At 42.2% G+C, this 19,268-nt stretch overlaps 1 protein-coding gene across 2 annotated transcripts in view; it reads left to right on the forward strand.

Annotated features, from left to right (window-relative positions):
• Nucleotides 1-19,268, forward strand: part of AFF3 (AF4/FMR2 family member 3) — a 323,305-nt gene that overhangs the window by 265,336 nt on the left and 38,701 nt on the right. For both annotated transcript variants that reach the window (XM_042040545.1, XM_042040553.1), the window contains exons 10-12: nucleotides 6,385-6,550; nucleotides 13,731-14,765; nucleotides 16,016-16,140. In XM_042040545.1, the coding sequence (XP_041896479.1) occupies nucleotides 6,385-6,550; nucleotides 13,731-14,765; nucleotides 16,016-16,140 (1,326 nt within the window). The remainder of the gene's footprint in view (nucleotides 1-6,384; nucleotides 6,551-13,730; nucleotides 14,766-16,015; nucleotides 16,141-19,268) is intronic.

The following is a 19,268-nucleotide window of genomic DNA, read 5'->3' on the forward strand; positions in this document are numbered from 1 at the left end:
TCAACATGATTTTGTCCTGAAACAAATGGATGAAGTCCACATTCATTCCGTAGGCTGTCCTAATGGTGCTATTTCTTGGCATTCTACAGTTGCCTCAGAAAATATCCCCATATGTTCTGTTACAGTATTGGGATGGCCTGATCTGCAAGTCCAGATAATTCCCATGGTAAGCATGCTTCAGAGGTCTTTGCTGGAAGAGAATTTGAAAAATACACAGGGGCAGCAGCAAGAAGTGGGCATTTTCATGGCTTCTGTGATTCATTCACAATTATTGAGACAGGAATTCCCTACTGTGTGCATGAGAGACATGCAGTATCTTCAGTGCCAGGCAGCAGAGATATTTACACAGATCTTGGCACAATGTTCTCAGCCTGTGCTTTGAGGAAGCACCATGTGGAATTTGCTTCTTGCAACAAAGGGATAAAGAGAGTTTTGTGCAAAAGACCTTCAATGGGTTTTAGGTTGGCTCTGAGGGAAGAAGGAAGGGATGTTTCAGATACTTTAATCTGGAATCAAAATAGAGGCTCTGCCAACAGAGCTTTAAACCATGGAATATGTTTTCATCACTGAATTTGAAATACTGTTTCAGAGTCTTGGTCAGATTTACTGTTAGATTTAAATCACTGTAGCCTAATTGAAGTCAATGGAGTTATGACAGTTTATACCAGCTAAGGGACTGGTGTCTGTTTCAGAGTATTGTTTACCCACAACTGGCCTCAATCTTTTAGACAGTGATAGATCTTTTTTCTGGGTGTCCCAAATACTCCAAGTATTCATACAGCCTTTCTTAGGATTTTCTCAGATGTTTGTGACATATGGATTTGGATCACCTTCTCCATGCTTACCTCTCAATGTTGACAGTGTGATCCCTAACAATGTCACTTGTTTATTCAAATAAGCTCTTCTCACTAGTTGTTGTATTTCTCTCTCCTGTGGGAAGTCACAGCCACTTAGCAGTTGCACAGTAGAGTGAGATTTAGAAGAAGAATAGTTTAGATGATCACAACTGTGCAGATGACACTGGATAAGTAGCATCCTATCTCCAGACACAAACACAAATACAGCAGATAGTGTTAGTGACGTTTTTGATAAGAAAGCTTTGGATACAATTCCTGCAAAGTGAAATTACACAGACCAACTGGACTCTAAAATATGAAGCATTTTCCCCCTGCTCAGCAGTGGTGGGGCCACACCTCAGGTACTGTATTCAGTTTCAGGCACCTCACTACAAGAAGGACGTTGAGGTGCTGGAGTGTGTCCAGAGAAGGGCAACAATGCTGGTAAAAGTTCTGGAACATAAGTTCCATGAGGTGCAACTGAGGAAACTGGGCTTGTTTACACTGAAGAAAAGAAGGTGCAGGGTAGACCTTATCGCTCTCTACAACCACCTTAAAGGAGGTTGTGATGAGGTAGGTGTCAGCCTTTTCTTCCAGGCAGCCAGTGATAGGACAAGAGGAAATGGCCTCAAGTTGTGCCAAGGGATGTTCAGGCTGGATATTAGGAAAAATTCTTCACTGAAAGAGTGGTAAAGGGAAGTAGTGGAGTCACCATACCTAAAGTGTTCAAAAAATGAGTAGATACTTTGTGATATGGTTTACTGGGCCTGGTGGTATTTGGTCAAAGGTTGGACTTGATGATCTTGGAGGTCTTTTCCAACCTTAATGATTCTATGATTCTGTGAGCATTTGCATAGCCTTTGTTGTGGCTGGAAAAGTATTTGAGAGGCTCACTCTGATATGTTCCTTTGGCTGAGTCATTTCTCCAAGGCCTGATTCTCCCTTGAGTTGCATTCTTGATAATCATTCATGCCTGTGTAAAGTAGGTATAAAGTGCCTTCATATTGTAATGCAGCTAAAAACTGGGATCGCAAATCCTTCAGCATCAGAGGGATTTTTCTCTTTTGAATCTACTTATATTGTCACTGAATACTTGCAACTTGGTAAAGAACTGCATCAGTTTTACTTGTACTTTTATCCATGCTGCATGTCTTTGGGACTGATTTCGTGCAATGCAGCATATGCCTGGCCTGGGAACTTCTTGTGGCCAGTGCTGAATACTGTGATTTATTATCATGGGAAGTAGTGCAGCTGTAAGCAGCAGTTTAATATGAAGCATAGTGAGGGACTCAGATCCAGCGTGATTAACCTGAAGAGGTCTCCTGAGGGCCACCAAAGCAATCTCATTTGGGAATCTGTCTCCACTGACTGAATAGCAAACTCTTGCACCTTCCTGCATAACTGTTCAAACCACTGGTGCCATTCAAAGGCTGGCCATGGCCATGCAGCCTGATGGGGCTAACAACTGGTCCCAGACAAATAACCTCTCGGCCTTGTCCAGGGATTGAGATGGCTCCACCTCTCAACTTGGATCACAAGTTAATTTGAGTGGGGAAGAACTATTAATCTCCCCAAATCACTGGGTTTCTGAACCTGCACATATGAGAAAAATAGAGGCTACAAAGAATCCAGCAGTTCTTCTTCTTGTTCACTCGACAGTGAAGGAAAACAGGTTGTTGGAGACTTGCATGGCAGTTGGGTGCCCAGGTCCCCTGTAGCCAGGATGATGGGAGACATCTGATCAGAAACTTCAGATGGTGTGTTGGTTTTTAAATGGTCTTATTACTGAGCTTCTGGCAAATTTACAGGGTATTTACTCTCTCTCTTGAGTCGGTGCATGTTCTGATGAAGAGCTTTAAAGAAAAGTGGTTCTCACCCAAATTGTTGTTTAATTCCATAAAATAAACATACAAATTCTGTGATGTGGTAATTAATTCTGGGGCATAAACCAGTAGCAAAATACGCATGAATGTTATGTGCCATGGCCATTAAAATGTAAATCAGTCTAACTGCATGATCTTGCTTACATCCTTCAGAAAGAGCAGTCCAAACTAAAAGTCCCCAATTTTTAAAACAAGGGGGTTTTTAAATAAGAATGCATGAAGACAGATGTAACTGTTATTACCCTGGTCACTATAATATAATGAGGATCCTTATAAGAATATGCTATATTTCAAAATTGAAAAAGTAGAAGGGAGACAGGAGACTTCATCAGTATCAGCATAAATGGGAAAATATTGTAAAATTTAAATTTTGTAGTATATTGGCTACCATTAGAACAGCAAACATAGTTTTCCAGATGTTTGTGAAGAGTCCAACAGTTATATTTTATATCTAGGGCTGGAGTAACAATTCCTATTCAGCAGTCTAGAAAAACATTTCATGTCACAACAGGAAAGAAATATTACCATGGGTTTTTTCCCCCTCATCCCCTATATAGCAATTTCTGAATACTTCAGTCAATGGCAAATAAAAATGATGGTTTAAAAATTAAAACCACAGTCACTAAGGGCAGGACATAAATGTGCAGATGTTTTGTGATTCTGAAGAACTTTCCAGTAACAGTGGTGTTGTGGAGGGGACTGGAAATCCATCAGAGTCAGACACTGTCAAAAGCATTCCCTAAGCTACACTGTCAGAAAAGGCAGTTAACTTTTCATATTCTTTCTGTATTCTCTTAAGGAAAAAAAATCAAAACCACAAAACCTATCCATAATGGCTTGTATATAGCTCTCACTATTTTATTAGCAAGGGATTAACTGCACTCTGTTAATATAAGTGAGCAACTTAAATCTAGAGTTCACTGGTCAACCTGTACAAGTGGAAAGCTGCAGCATCCTGAAGCTGTTTACGAAATATCAATTTTCCTTCTCCAAAAATGAAAATTTTTTACAAGCGTATCAGCTGTTTCTATCACCTCTGTGCCTTAATGAAGTTATACGAATGCCTGAAAATCTTGTCTTTACCACACCTACATGGCTAGACAAAACAACAGGTTTTTTGAAGGCACTCGTTGTAACTGGTACATTTAATGCCGGTGCATGAAGACGAACCTCTTGCCCCCCAGGAGGTGGCAGACACTTCTGTGACCACGTGTGTAGCACCAAGCCATCCTGACAGAGCATGAGCTTTTACTGCCGCCTCTCTCTCTACCGTCCAGTAGTTACAAGGATGGAAATAAAGATCAAAAATATAATAGATCTCAGCTCTTCCTCCTCTTGTTTATTTTACTTGCTTTTAATTAGTAAGGTGAGATCACAGGTGAAATTTTCTTCACTGCCTGTCCCCGCTGTGCTTTGAAGGGTGCAGAAAGATCTCCAACAGTGTCATGATTCCCCAAGCAACCAGAAACTCTCTGGAGCAAGAAAGCTGCAGGCAGCTGTGCCACTTCCAAGCAAAAGGCAGTGGGGGTGCTGCAAGTAAAGGCAATGTGGTGGGAGTACTGGCTTGTGCAAGACAGGTGGTCCAGAGGGGAAAGGTTGGCATATGTTAGGGGAGGCAGGGAGAGGGCCAGAAAGTGTGTGACCATGGGGATTTGTGGAGTTGAAACTGCATCTCTGATGGCCTGGCCTCTTTTCAAAGCCCCAGGAATTGCCTGTCAGATGTGGCTTGTGCAAGGTGTCAGGTATCTGTTTTCCATAATGAAAAGCACCATTAACATGTAAAGATAATTCATTAGGTGCAACATAGCAGAACTGTAATTAATTATTACATATTATTTCTCACAAAATGCATCTCCAAGATCACATTGCTTTAGCCACAATATTGGACTGATGGAGCATAAACAAGGGTAATGATAAACATCAGTAAATGGAGTTGGGAAGAGATGGTTATCAGGGTACCAGTGTGTTTCATGTGGGGTTTATTTAACAGTCTCATTAATGATCTGGAAAAGGAAGTGAATAACCATTTAATTAAGTTTGCATTTGATACTAAATTAGAAGTTGCTGCAGACACCTCTGAGGGCAGAGAAATAAAAGGAGCTAGAAGCTTTCAAGGGAAAAGAAGAAAATGAGAACAGGTATGAAGGAAAAAAGCGAGCTAATCTCTCTGGAAGCAAATAATCATGCAGCTATCAGTAGAGGAATTCTGAAGAAAGCAGTGTTGAAAGAGAAGTAGAGGTTTTAATGGACTATACATTCCCTCACAGCTCAGATATATGTTTACAGAAGCAACGCATCAAGGAGCAGGAAGGTAATAGCCCTTCATTGTAGGGCTGTAGTGAGAAGCCATCTATAATGCTGCACTCTGTTTTGGGCACCCTGTTATCAGAGAGATATAGACAAATTGGAATGAGTTCAGAAAAGAGCCATAAAAATGATCCCATATCCCTGGAGATAATGACTTATGAAGAAAGATCTGAAGAAGTAAATGTGTAAGGCCTTGTCTGAAAGATGACTGAAGTAGGGCAGGAAAACAGCCTGCAAAAATGTGAGAGCAAAAAGGGAGGAGGATAATTTATCATAGTAACTATTAGTAATACAATGAAATAATAAGTAACAACTATAAATTTTAAAAGGGCAACTTCAGGTTGAATGTAGGCAGAAATTTCTGACAGTGGAATTTGGGTTAGTTTGCAGAGAAGTTTCCCAGGGGTAAAAGTAAAAGCTACATTCAAGTCATTTAAAATCAAATTGGACAACTCACTAGAAAATGCACTCTGCTATAGGGAACAATATTCCATTGCCTGGGGAATAAGCTGGATGACTTAATACGATATTTCACACTCAAGTCTTTATGACTGTGATATTTTTAATATGCATGGTCAACTGTTTCAGGAAAATACACATTTCTGCTGCTGTCAGGCCTGATAATACAAACACTTGCATGCGAACATAACTTTAAAGAAGGCAAGTAGCTCTGCTGACAGCACTGCACTGCTGACATGCAAAAACACAAGCCTGAGCTCTTCAAGTTTTTGCAGGCTGAGTCTTAGATCTTGAATTGTCAATATCAAGATGGTATACACAGGTAACCACATCATTTATGGGTAGGTGAAGAAGTGTGCAAAATGGAAGATGGGGGTTGGAGGCTCCAGTGAAAATGTATTATTATTGTTATTTTTATGGTTATTGCTATTATCACTTATGACTGGTAGTATGGCCTTCAACTCTGTTTCTTAATTGTTCACCTTTTTGGTCTCCTGCTCTCACCTCTGGGCTGAGTGTTCATTAGACAGCATAAAACTGCTTTCTATACTGGTTTTTAACACTTAGTATTTTTAATATATCCTAAAATATCTGTGGAATGGGCAAAGAGACAAGCTGAAGTGAAAACTTGACTCTTCCTCAGATGAAAAAGATGGCAAAGGCTATGGATTTAAATGGATATGAGAGTAACCCCGTATTTTCCCCCCAGTTATAGCAATGTAATGTTGAAGTCACTTTACTGTTCATTAGCCACAGAGACAAGCTCACAGGCATTCTGAGAGGTATGCTCCCTAAAACAGCATGGTTCTTACATGTGGGGTCTTTGTGTTTATGTTCCTGTTTCCTTCTCTTCCCTCCCCTGCCCCCACACCCCGATGGGCTGTGTGTGGGGCTGGCAGCCTGGTGGTGCCGCAGTCCAACGCCCGAGCCTCAGGACTCTCCAGCAAGGGGTCGAGCAGCAGCAGCTCCAGTGAATCGGAGACCAGCTCGGAGTCTGACTCAGAGAGCGAAAGCAGCTCCAGCGAGAGTGACGGAAGCAAACCCTCGCATTACTCCACCCCAGAGGTAAGGGATTCTCTCTTTATGATTTAGGGTGGCGTTCCATTACTACACCCACTCACACCTCTTCCCAACCAAGCCAACACAAGGAGGCTGTGAGGAGATGTATGGGGAAAAAAAAGTGGGAAAGGCCCAAGGATCCTCCTCCTGGCATGCTGTGAAATGGAAGTGGCAGAGGATCTTGGGGCAGATTAAAGCATTTGAAACAAAAATGAAGAAAGAAAGGACCCTGTTGCATTTTCCTCAAATTAGAGATGAGTGGAGCACCTTGCAAGGCTCACAGCTTGCTTGAAGTTTTATGCAACTCTGCCTCCATAGCAATGGCTTGCTTAGTGTGTTAAGTCCTGATGTGGGCTCCCAGCACTGCGAGGGAACTAAAGGCTTTTCTACACAGGGAAGCTATTATAAAATCAGTCTGAGGGTGGATTTTTAAAAGAAACCAGTTGTTCACTCATGCACTTCCCTTGCCTCACTCTCTAAGTGAATTATTCTCTGCTACTGCTGCCTTTATGTGATTTCTTTCAATTCACCTCCAAAATGGACTAAACTGAATTACTCATGGTGCAAAACACTGAGCCCAAACTAGTCATCTGGAAAGCTAGCACTGAAAACTTCCACATGTAGACAAGCCCTAGCCAAACTACAATTAAGCTGCCAGTGCTGTGACACCTTCTGCTTTCACCTCTGCAGAAAGCTCAACAGACACAACAAAGCTGCTTTCTCTGCTCTGCATTTCTACCAGGATTGACACTTTTACATGTTTTGGTCAATACACACGTTTAGAATTAAACTGTGAACTCCACAGCCACATCACACACATTAATGTATGTAAAAATATTCAAAAATCTAGCAGCAAGATTGTAAATACACATGAAATACAGTCAGTGTATTTTCCTACTCCACATGAACCATCCAATCACTAGAATCCTCCCCCGAAAACTGTCTCACCTATTCTCTCACCCTGGAAAAAAATTATACTAAAAAACCATCAAACCTTTCCTCATATTTTCCTTGGTTATTTGGAGCCATGTTTCCAATTGAGCAAAATGCAGTAATCACAGAAACATCCTTAATATATTTTTCTCAGGTTCTGTCACTTTTGTTCCTTGTTTAACACTTACTTTCTGTCTTTTCTTCACAGTACTTTCAGACCCATTTCCAGTTAATTTTCCTCTCACTTCGTCCCCTTCCTACATCTCTCTCTCTTCTTTCCAGACTCTCTTGTTGCTCTCCCTGCAGTACCCATGTCTTATTTCCCATTCTGAGCTTTCTCATCTGACCTGTTAAGACCTTGTTCTCTGTCTGCTTAATTCCCTGCTGGAATTAGTTCAAAGATCTCATGCTCAGTCTCTCCTCTCTCTGTGGGATCTTCCAAGGTGGAAGAAAAGGGGCGAAAAGAAGAAAGAAAGGGGAAGGAAATATGAGATGAAAGGAGGAAAAGCACAGGAAGGGAGGAGTGGTTACTATCTAGGCAGATACCCATGCTGCTTGGATCCAAGAGCAGCAATTCCTCAGGGAATGCAGGAGCTAATTAACTGAGGGAGGTTGTGGATTTCATAATGTCCAGCAGAGAACTAAGTCATGGAAACATGGAGGAAATGCTTCCTCTTAAGCATTTTATACATATCCTCTTGAGATCTGTGGAACTACTTTTGTACAGAGCCCAAGTTGTCAGTGATCGTTGTCATGGAACAGCTGCCCCACTCCAGCAGATTGCTTGTCTCTTTGCATTATATTTGTGTGGTTTGCCTTCTAGGACATGCTGTATGAAACATGTCTACACAGACATTTAAGTGACTCAAAAATGTGATGGCTGCAGTGATTTTCATAGGCAATTTTCATCCCTTGATGGGATATGGGAGACAGCACACATGGACAGGGTCAGGGTGTCCCAGGGAAGTAGGATACCTGTGTTTTCCCCAAGGGTAAATGCTTTCCCAGGCCTATCATATGACTGATGGCACCAGTTCAAACATGCTCAAGTGATGTCTCTGACTGGAAGTCCTTTTAGCTTTGCATAAATGCTTTAACTTAGATTTATGCACCTGGTGAAGCCATCTTTCTAAAGTATATGCCAGTTTCTTACCCAGTAAATGGAAAGAGATAGCTCCTTGGAAGCTCCCTAAAGGGAGGCCATGTCCACCTAAGTTTAAGTAGCAGACGCAATTCCAGATTTAGTTTTAAAATTAACGTAATCTATTGGATAAGACAAAAAAAGTAAATACATCTTGGTTTTTGATTTAGCATTAACTGGTGCTTTCAGGTTCAATGAACTTGAGTAGTCCAGCACAATGCTGGGCAGGAACTCCATATTTAAAGGTTGGGAGGAACTTAATGTAGAAATCTGCAAACCATTATGATGCCCTCATTCTTTTTTTTCCCCTCATAATCTGAAATATTATATGCACATACTCCAAGATTTTTATTTCTAGGACAGTATATCTTCTGCATTTGAGCTTATATAACAATATAACAAGTGCTGTTTCATGTCTTCTGTAATTTTTTCTTCATCTCATTTTGAGATTTTCAAGTTTTCCTCAGGTGCCTAAATGCAGTTGCCTAGAGTGTAAAAGCAGCTCATTGTAAAGCATACATATAAAGTAGATTAGATGAATTGCACCCTAAAAGTGTCTGTTTCTTTCCATTGACTATTTAGAGCCAGTAGTGACTAGCTCAGCTGTCTACACTTTATGTCTGCAGTAAACTAAGAATAATGGCTGAGCTAGAATGGGAGACAACATTCAGACTGGTTTCAGTGATGTGGACAAATTAAGGTGCCTCAGACATTAATGGGAGTAGTTAAAGTTTTGTGGACTGCCAAACCTAAAATTATGAACAAGGAACTGAGACTTCTATCTCCTGTTTCTTTGCTGAAGTCATGAATTCTTTGAATGACCTTAATTAATGTCATAAACGAGGAATCTGGAAAAAAATTATGTCTTATCCTTTTTCAGATGGATTTTTCAGAATTTCTAAAAAAAATCAGATGGATTTTTTTCAGAAAAAAATTTGGGTGTCAAGTATATAGAAAGAGCTACATTTCTAAAGCTAAAAATATGGTTTGTTTGTTCTTTGTTCCATTGAATTATCCTGTGAACCTTTAATAAAGCTGGCTTTGGTTAGGCAACCACGAATTCCTACTATGAGGGAGGACAAGAGTGGGGAACAGGCAGGAAGGAAGCAGAGAAGCTATCACATGGAACAAAGGATCAATGGCTCCTCAACAGTAACCAGTCTGGAAAAGAAAGATGCCCCTTTCTGAGACCCACCAGCCCCACATACCAAATGCAATGGCCTTTACAGCTTTTGCTGTTGTGACTAGTTCACAACCATTAGTTTCTTCCTCCTTTTTAAGGAGTCACATATACAAAAGAAAAGGGGATTTTACCACTAGACCAGCTGTAGACGCTATCTTTACCTTTGCGAATAGGATTCATGGGTTTTGGTTGTCCTGTGGACTATTATTGACAAAGACTGCAAACTACACTCTCCCTTCCCTCCAGAAAACCCTTTGTATATGTGTGCTGTGCCTAACACGTGGGAATGCCCAGTTCTAATTTGTTAAAGCACTAGCAGCAGGGTTAATAGTAGCAATAACATAACAGTAATAATAATAATCATCATCATCATCTTCTTCTTCATCATCGTTGCCATTTGTGCCTTAAACATAACGAGAAAGCACCACATTTGTATGGGGATTGCCCTGAGTGAAGTATTTGATAGCAGGGCCGCACGAGCAAGTTACCACAAGGGTAAATTAGTCCATGGATTTACAATAGGCAGAGTAGCCTGCAGGATGGTGGACAGCTCAGTCCTGCCCCACAGTGGGCTGTGTCCATGCACGTGTTATAGGCTCTCTCACATCTCAGTGAAAGTGGTGTCATACTTCAAGTTTGCCACATATTAACCATGCCTTAGGTCCTTCTTTGTGATAACAAGCATAGACTGATTCCATTACACTGGCATTGTTCAACAGCCCTTTACCCTAGAAAGTGTTTCTGGATAACGTTTTGCCAAAAGTTTCTTTTTGGATGCATCCCATTTGTGCCTCTGGTTGCACTTGCAGCCTTGAAGAGATCTGAGATATATAGACATGCTGTGTGGGAGTCATCCCGCCTAAATTTGCACACTTCTCCTGTAGATACCTACATCTGCTCATCACCTCAGCCTCCCCTTTACAGTCTGGGGAGAGGAGAAGACGTTTTTAGGGCCCAGCTCATCTGGCCTATTTCATATGTCTATTTAAAGAGAGAATTTTTCACACCCTAGAAGAGTAGTCCACTGACTGGAGAAGGAACTTGTTGACTAGCTAAGATATAGGTGTCGATGTTGTACAGATGAATCCACCCACAATATTTAAGGAAATGTATCACATCCTCCTGTTTCTCCATGAAGCCTGGCACATGTGTATGTCTCTGGTACGTTGATCCCTGAAAGTATCTTTGTTCTGTTAAGTTTCCTGGTTTGAGTTTTCATGCCAAACCTATATTTAATTGTAAGTCAGCTGATCACAGACTGCTATTCCTATTACTGGTGCCCATCTGGACAGTACTGGCTTTACCCAGTTGAAAACTACCCAGTTCTCTAAAAGGCCCTAGGGCAGCATACTTCCATGACACCAAAACCAATAGGCAGAGAGCATTTTGGTATCAGAACACTCTGGATATATATTCATATGTATTTCCATCCTTATATGCTGCTGAAAAGCTTCCAATTCAAGCAAACCAGCTTTTCTTCCACAGAATGGTGTGTGGAGTGGAAATTCGAGATTTTCTCCCACAAATAATTACAATTAGGCATGTACAATGGATGGGCAAAAATTTTCAAGTGAATTTTCCCAATCCATTTTTTTACCAGTCCTGCTGTCTATTCTTGGCTGTCATGATTTGTTCTCTTGCAAGGTACTTTCTTGTTTTTTTAATATGATCTCAAAGTACAGTAAATTTCAGTTAGAACAATCAACTGAATAAATTACTTCCAAAAATGAACTAGCATCACTCATGTACCCTGACAATCTCAAATATTCCAAAATGGTATCGGGGCCAAAAATTAGTGAGAAAAGTTTTAAAATTCTGATTCTTAAATTTGGATTCTTTGAATTTCCCTGATGGGCTGCAGGCATTTTACTTTTATCAGATGCATCTTAAAGGATATTTTTAGCAGACAGATCTTAGGGTTTTTTTTCAGAAGCCACAAAGATTTGAATTTTTATTTAAATAAACCTCCAAAGTGCACCTGAAACTCCTGATAAAACCAGTAAAGCTGGTAACACTGTTGATCCTTTGTATTAAACTTCGTAGTTGGCAAATAGGTTGGTAGGACTATAGTTACTATGCCTAAATAGCAGACATACCACTCTAGGAAAGTGCTGTGCTGCCAGGTTATGACACTGTAGCCCTTAATCACTTCTTTCTGCTGGTTTACTGTGATCCCTTGAAATCCGTGAGCCACCATTTTCAAGAATTACAAGATACATGAAGAGGCAGAACAGGATGTAACAGATGAATTGGAAGTTTTTTTGAACCTTCAAGCAACACTCACTCTCACCTATATTTATGGGCAGAGGTGTATTTTTCCCCATGTGTTTCTGATGTATTTCCTTTTCTGAAATACACCTGAACAGTGGAAAGACTTCCATGTATAGTGAACTTTTATTATATATCGAGTAAATTCAATATGTGCACAGTGAATGGCACCAAACAAATCTATCTGTATTTTCAACAGCAATAAAAAAAATGCAGTTCATTTTTAGATAAAGAGTTAAGGGTTGTAAAAATACAGCTTCATCCAAGAGAAATATTGACCATCCATTTTCAAGATTTACAGCTCAGGAAAGAAATTCCTCATGTAAGATATTAGGGAGCATGCTTTAAAAAACATAAACATAAGGCAGTCCTGCAAGCTTCCCATAGGTTTAGGCTAGTTCAGTAATGAGTAAATTAGGCACTTCAGCTAGAAGGAATATTTTTATCATATGAATTCCAGTGTCTAATTTTTTTGCTTATTTTAGGAGCCTTTGCTCCATGTAGAGTGAATACAACCCTCCCTCGGTGGGTGATTCTGAAGGCGCCCTTGGCTGTACAGGAAACCTGTGTTGCCCTCAGGCATCTACTTTAAATAGGAAGTAAGATACTCTTTTAAGTTAGAGACTGTGGATATTCTCTCTTGAGCAAACTTTCTTCCAGAGCACTGATGGTTTTCATGTTCAACTCATGACAGTTTTTGATTATTCACATGCAATATCTTAGTGAATCAAATTTTGGTTCCATCTGAGGAAATCAGGAATTTTTTTGCTTTGGCTTCTGCGGGGTTAGGTTATGACTAGCCATCTACTCCATCATTTATATCTTTTGGGGGGTTTTGCCTTTCCTCTCCATTTTATTACATTCAAATTACTGATTGCAAGAAGCACTAGAAAACAGGCACATGTTGTTCTGCAATAACATTGTCTGAGCTGTGGTTACATTTGAAATCATGATTATCCCACTTCTTCCCTGTCCAAACATCATTATGTTTTAGACGTGCTCTTATAACTTGATAGTGTTGGGACAGAAATTAAAAGAAAAACTAACAGCCACACAATACTCACAAAATGAACCCTTGACAGCACTACCACACAACAAATGTTTGTGGATTATAATGTCAATACCAGGCAGATTACATGAAGTGCTTGATTAGCCCTCCAACTCCCCACCACGTGCCACTTTGTATGCTCTTTAAATGCTTGCTGTATTTACTGCAGTGGCATAGGACACAAAATACACATCCCTAGCTTTCCTGATAGCTATTCTCCCTTAGCCTCAGCTGTACTTCTGCCTTGTTTTCCTCCCTTCCTATCGCCATTGCACTGTTTTCCTATTTGGAAATTTGGAAGTGTTTCCCAGTAAAGCCAATGGCAGAAGTCTGTTGCGAATCACCCTTGGAAATGATCAATCACAGAAGCCCTTCTTCTCAACTTCAGACCCCATTGTGAAACCAAAAACATCCGCGCTTGAAAGGCATGAGCCCTGTCCTGCCACTCAGGGCCAGTGCCAAGGGGTTGCCACTGGTTAGGGAGGCTCTTGGACCGAAGGAAAATCTCTGTGGTGCCCGGAGGGATGCGGCGTTTCGGTGTCCCTGAGGGACCCTCGGGGCGGGGGCAGCAGGGCCTCGGCACTAAGCTCGTTGCTGTCTGTTTCCCTTTCAGCCTGAGCCGCCCTCGTCCAACAAGTGGCAGCTGGACAAGTGGCTGAACAAAGTTACCCCTCACAAAGCACCCATCCTAACCCACCACGATGGCCCGGCGCTGGAAGCCCATCCCTACTACGGCCGCGTGAAGGCAGAGCGGCAGGAAGGAGAGAAGACCCCGGCTGAGGGCCCGGCCGAGCACCGCAGTGGGGAGAGCCGCACGGCGGCCGCCGCCGCCGCCGGAGACGGACCGCGGCCCAGGACCGCCAACAAAGCGCCAGGCAGCAAGGGCAGCCGGCAGAAGTCACCCCTCGCTGCCGACGGCGGGCCGCCGAGGCGCGCAGCAGGGAAGAAGGCACCGCGGCGGGCCGAGAGGAACTCCGCCGGAGACGGGCCGCCCTGCCCCAGCGCAGAGGAGCCTCCCCGGAGCCACGGCTTCCCTGAAGGCGCTGCTGGCGAGGCGCCCAGGGCCCGGCCAGCCGGCGGCGGCTGCAGAGCGGGGCACCGCCGGGAGCCCCGCTCAGCTGCGGCTGGTGAGAAGCGTCGGGCCCGAGGGCCGAGCAAAACGGCGCCCAAGTCCAAGGAGTTCATCGAGACCGAGTCTTCATCCTCGTCATCCTCCTCCGACTCAGGCTCTGAGTCGGAGCGGGAGGAGCGCCCGCTGCCCAAGGCGCCAGTGGCAGCCGGGCCTGAGCCGCGGGGTACCAAGGACGCGGGGACCGGCACCGCCAGCAAACCCCACGGCGGCTGCAGTGCCTTTGGCTCTATTAATGCCAGAACTAGTAGTGAAATAGCAAAGGAGCTGGAGGAACAGTTTTACACCCTGGTTCCTTTCGGTAGGAATGAGCTCCTGTCTCCTCTGAAAGACAGTGATGAGGTAAAGTCGCTGTGGGTCAACATTGACTTGGCTCTTTTGTCCAGGATTCCAGAGCGTTTGCCCGAAGAACCGCTGGCCATGAGCGCCGGAGCAAACCAGGCGGCCAGCCTCCCGCAGGCTAGTAGTGCTGAACCCCCCGCAGAGAAGGGTTTACCGAAATCTAGAAGGAAACGCAAGGTGAGCTGCTGGGGAACCGATCAGAGGGGGTAGGGGAGCCTCCACCAACTGGGAGGCAAACACCGCTTGCGCCCACATCCTGTACTCGATGGCAGCATCTTCTCCAGGCTGGCGTTTCAGAGCTGGGATTTGTCCCTGCTTTCCACGTAGGGACTGGCCAAACCCCAGGGGAGATGCCATCCCAGGAGGAGATGAAATTCCCGGCCGCAAGGGATCACAGCCCCTTGGAGACAGCGTTGACTGGTGGCGTGTGCCTTTGAATGCCTTAGCAAAGGCACTGCCTTTATAGTAGCATAATTTTCTCTCCTGTGGCTTCTCTCAAAACCTGAGCATTTGGAAATGATGCTCAGGTCAGCAAAGGAACAACTGTCTGATGTCTTGTCGTAGTCCGCACAGTATCACTGCGTATGTGGTAAAAGAAGAGGCAGCATCTTTTTTCCCTTCAGACTGTCAGCAAGAGGCAAGCCCTTCAGTCCCAGCAGGGAACCCTGGCTTTGTGAGAGATGCATTCGCAGAGACCTGGGACCTAACTGGTCCTGGCTCCCTCACATCCTGGTGGCCCCATTTTCCCTTGGGGCTACAGGTGTAGGAGTAGGACCATAGTTCATTAGCTGCCCCCTTCTCAGCAGCACTGTCACAGTGGCTGGGTGGGCACAGCCCTCTGCTCACATCCACCCTTCTGCCCTACTTCTCCCACTCACTTTCTGGTGCCAAGGGGAAAGCCCCCTTCACTCCATGGCCAAAGCTGTCCACCAAACAGGCTTTCTGGTCTGTTTGTACCGATCTGACCCCAAAAGTCATTCTGAACTGGAATCACCTTCTGTTCAATTTCTGGACAGTTCTGCTGTGCATCCAGTCATCTGTTGCTCTCTAAACTACTGTATGTGTGCAGATGGATCTGTGTATTTTTGAGGACCATTTATCTAAAGCAGTCTTCCACGTTGTTTTATTTTTCTTCATTTTTTCGTTCTTCTTTTTTTAGTATCTGAAAGGTGGCAACCCTGGTTCAAGTGGGGAAGTGGTGGAAACCAAGTTTTATATTGTACCCCTTTCTCTACATGCTGCCTCTTTAGATTTTATTTTTTAAGACATGGACCAATCATTTCTGATCCATGTTAGATATATACTCAAAGAAAGTACCATCATTTGTAGCAAAATGACAGAAAATGCCAGCCCCTGACTTGCTGAAATATTTTTGGATCTGTGGTTAATCCAAACCATGAAAAATTATTACTTTTCTCTTCACTTAGTGTGAGAATGAGGAAGAGTGCAGAGACATCAAGAAGACTCACTTAGAGCGAGAGAGCTCTTCACGATTAGCTGCCTCTGCCCAAAGCATCACAACAGCAAATCACTGCAATATGAATGAAAATAGGTAAGCTTTTTCCTTCTTAGTTACCACTGAATCATACAACTAGTTCCAGTTCATTGCCAGGTGTTATTTTTTCCTTTAGTAGGATTTATTTTTTAATTATCACATTTTATGTTGAAAAATTACCCACTGCATTCTCTGTTCTTCTGGTTTAATAATCAAATTAGTAGCTCCTGACACATTCACATATGTGCATTTTTGTCCTATTGTACAAAGAAGTTGTGAGCTCAAGTGTGAGGCTCAAGGCAGTGCAATTGTCCAAGACATTCCCTAACACTGTGTTTTAGGCACCAATTCACATATACAACTATCTTATAGTCCTTTCATATAGTGTTACAAGTTTCAAGCTTTAAGTTTGACTATATAAATAGAAGTATGTATCAGTTCTGTGGAAAAGATTGAAAAAAATATTCATAACAATGCCTGCAATACTCAGTTCCAGAATATAGCTGAGATCCAATAGTTTTGAGATTACAAGCATTCCATTCTGTGTAATTAGTAAGTGTTCTAGGACAAGGAACTTAGACTTTTTAAAAAGTGAGATTTTCAAAGGATATAGGGCATGAAACAAAAGATGAATATTAAGCATTTGCTGGCATGGTTTATGCACACAGAGCCCTATCAATGTCAGAGCAATCATACTTGAGCTTCTCTGGGGGCTTCCAGCAGTCAAACTTAGACACGCACCTTTTCAAAGAGTTCAGCTGCCTGCTGCTTGGTACATGCTGGTCATCAGTATTTTTTTTTATTATTATTATTTTTCTGGTAGTATTAGGGTACTTCTTGGGGTGAAACTGCTATAAACAAAGAAAATATTTGTATTTATTGTACTAGGCTTTTCTGTTGTACCCATCTTTGATGAGATTGAGCAATTCTTGTTATTAATACTGGAAAAAATAACAGAAAAAAATTATATATATAGTGTTTATTCAAAAATACACATTAAATTTCTTTGTCTTGACATGTCACATACATTTCATAAAGTGAAAACAATGCCCAGAACAGTTCCTTTCTTGTGGGTGGTTGCATGCAGACATGCCATTCCTGTCACCGCCGTGCCATATGTTTTATGTTGCATTAATTTTCAGAGAGTGGCATGGCTGTCTTAGCTTGCTGTGTCACAGGGTTAATTCTGTGCTTCCTGGAAGGAAGACAGTAATTTGTGTTTTTCTTGACATTATATTGAGTATTTCCGGTTGCAACTGTATATTAGAGAAACAGAGAATTTCTGAAATGTACATTTGCCTCCTAATTCTTTCCTGGTTTGCTCTGCTTCCAACATGTTTCTGTGGTTTGTGCTACTGTAGGACATGATGTCAAATGCTGATATCCCCACAGCTGAGGAAGGGCTACTGAGGCTGTAGCTAGATATCGTGACCTCCTGGTCCTCTTGCAACCAGCATCTGCTCGTGCTGGCACATCCCCCCTCCAGTTATACCACCATAGATGCCTCTGAGGGGGTTCCTGTAAATATACTCAAGAAACTTGTTTGAAACCAGAACTCTTTATTTTTTTCCTTTTCCTTTTCATTTTCCATCTTCTTTTTTCTTCTTTTGCTTTTCCTTTCTCTTTTCCTTTCCTTTTTTCTTTTTCTCCTCCTTTCTCCTTCTCTTTTTATTTCCTTTTTCTTTTTGCATTTTATCTTTCTTTTTCTCTGGTTTTTTTCTTCTTTTATTTTGTTGGGGTTTTTTTGGCAGAGTAGTATTTCATCTCCCAGTAAAGCCACCCAGACAGTTTTGGCAGCTCAGCTGAGGGCTGATAGCAATGAGAGGAGCAAAACCACCTTCAGCCATGAGCATTTTCTATTTTGGAATTACAGTCTGAGATGCAGACTAAGTAAGGTCCTGTTTGACAAGAAAGGCTGTAGGCTCAGAGATACCCCAGATCTCTTGCACCTGTATCAGATCCACAGTCTGCCCATTCCCAGCGGATGAGAGCTTTGAGACTCTCCTCTGCTGCAAGTTGTCCTGCATGGCTTCTCAGTATAAGATGTGCTGCTGCACTTTGACTGCTCACAGTGTGTTCAGGTGGGCCCTACTCAATGTCCAAAGGCCATGTAGGAGGTGTGCAGCACAAGCAGAAATTTCAGCTACTCCTCACAAGCTCAGGGCCAAGCTTTTGAGGCTTGAGTATACTTCCAAAGAGCTGTGGCTTCCCTTGGATGCTTTAGGCCTACGCTTCAACAGTGATGTATAAACATGGGTAGCCAAGGAATGGGTATATGTTTGAAAAGAGGAAAAGAAATGACAACATCAGCCTGCACATTCAACATAGTGCTGAAGATCTTATTTTTCTTAGGATGAGAAGAAGGGCACGGTTGTCCATCTTACGCGCTCTGAGTCTTGCTTTTGTAAACACCACTGGTCATTAAAGCAAAACAGTTGACCTAGTGTTTTAAAGGTACCACACTGTGTGAAACAGTAAACGTTCTGAATTACGATTCGTGGCTTCTTTTACAGCTACTTTTTAAAGACTTGCCAGATAAATGGACAAATGTATGATAAGAGCACATTTAATTAGCTCTGTTCCCTGAAATTATGTGCGGAAATGAAGTATAGTTTTTACTGTATTCTTTTTTGCGATTCCATTAAGTGTATATTGTCTGATACAGTAACTATAAAGAAGTGAGAATTGTCCATAAAAAGTAATAGGCTGAATAAAGGGGAATGTGACAAGGAAAGGTATAGTGTTAAAATTGTCTTTCTGACCTTAATCGCAGTTTTAGTCTTAATGCCAACTGTCTTCTTAAAAAAACTTGCATTTTTTGTGTGTTGCTTGAAGATTTTCAGCTAAATATTTTCTTCAAATTAGTGCATCTGAAGTTTATTTCTGGGCATATTTATATGGTATGTCTGACTTCTCATCCAAAATTTCTCCCAAATAAATGAAAGCTGAAAATACTGTCTGTGTTACAGCTTTCTGCTTTAGAAGACAGAGCAGCTCACATTTCTCTATGTCTACTGTTTGCATATGTTTCCTTTTGTCTGCATTATCAGCCTATCTTTCTTTGTCTTCAAAGTCTGTATTAGATTAGTATAAACACTGCTACCAAAGGCTGGGCATTGAGCACAAAGACAAGCCAGTCATCTTTAAATACATTTCCTGTTTTAGTTCACATATGGTTTTATTGC

The sequence above is a fragment of the Corvus kubaryi genome, unplaced genomic scaffold, assembly GCF_017639235.1.
Source record: "Corvus kubaryi isolate FWS band 111438036 unplaced genomic scaffold, C.kubaryi_AGA036_p1.0 133, whole genome shotgun sequence".
Taxonomy (NCBI): domain Eukaryota; kingdom Metazoa; phylum Chordata; class Aves; order Passeriformes; family Corvidae; genus Corvus; species Corvus kubaryi.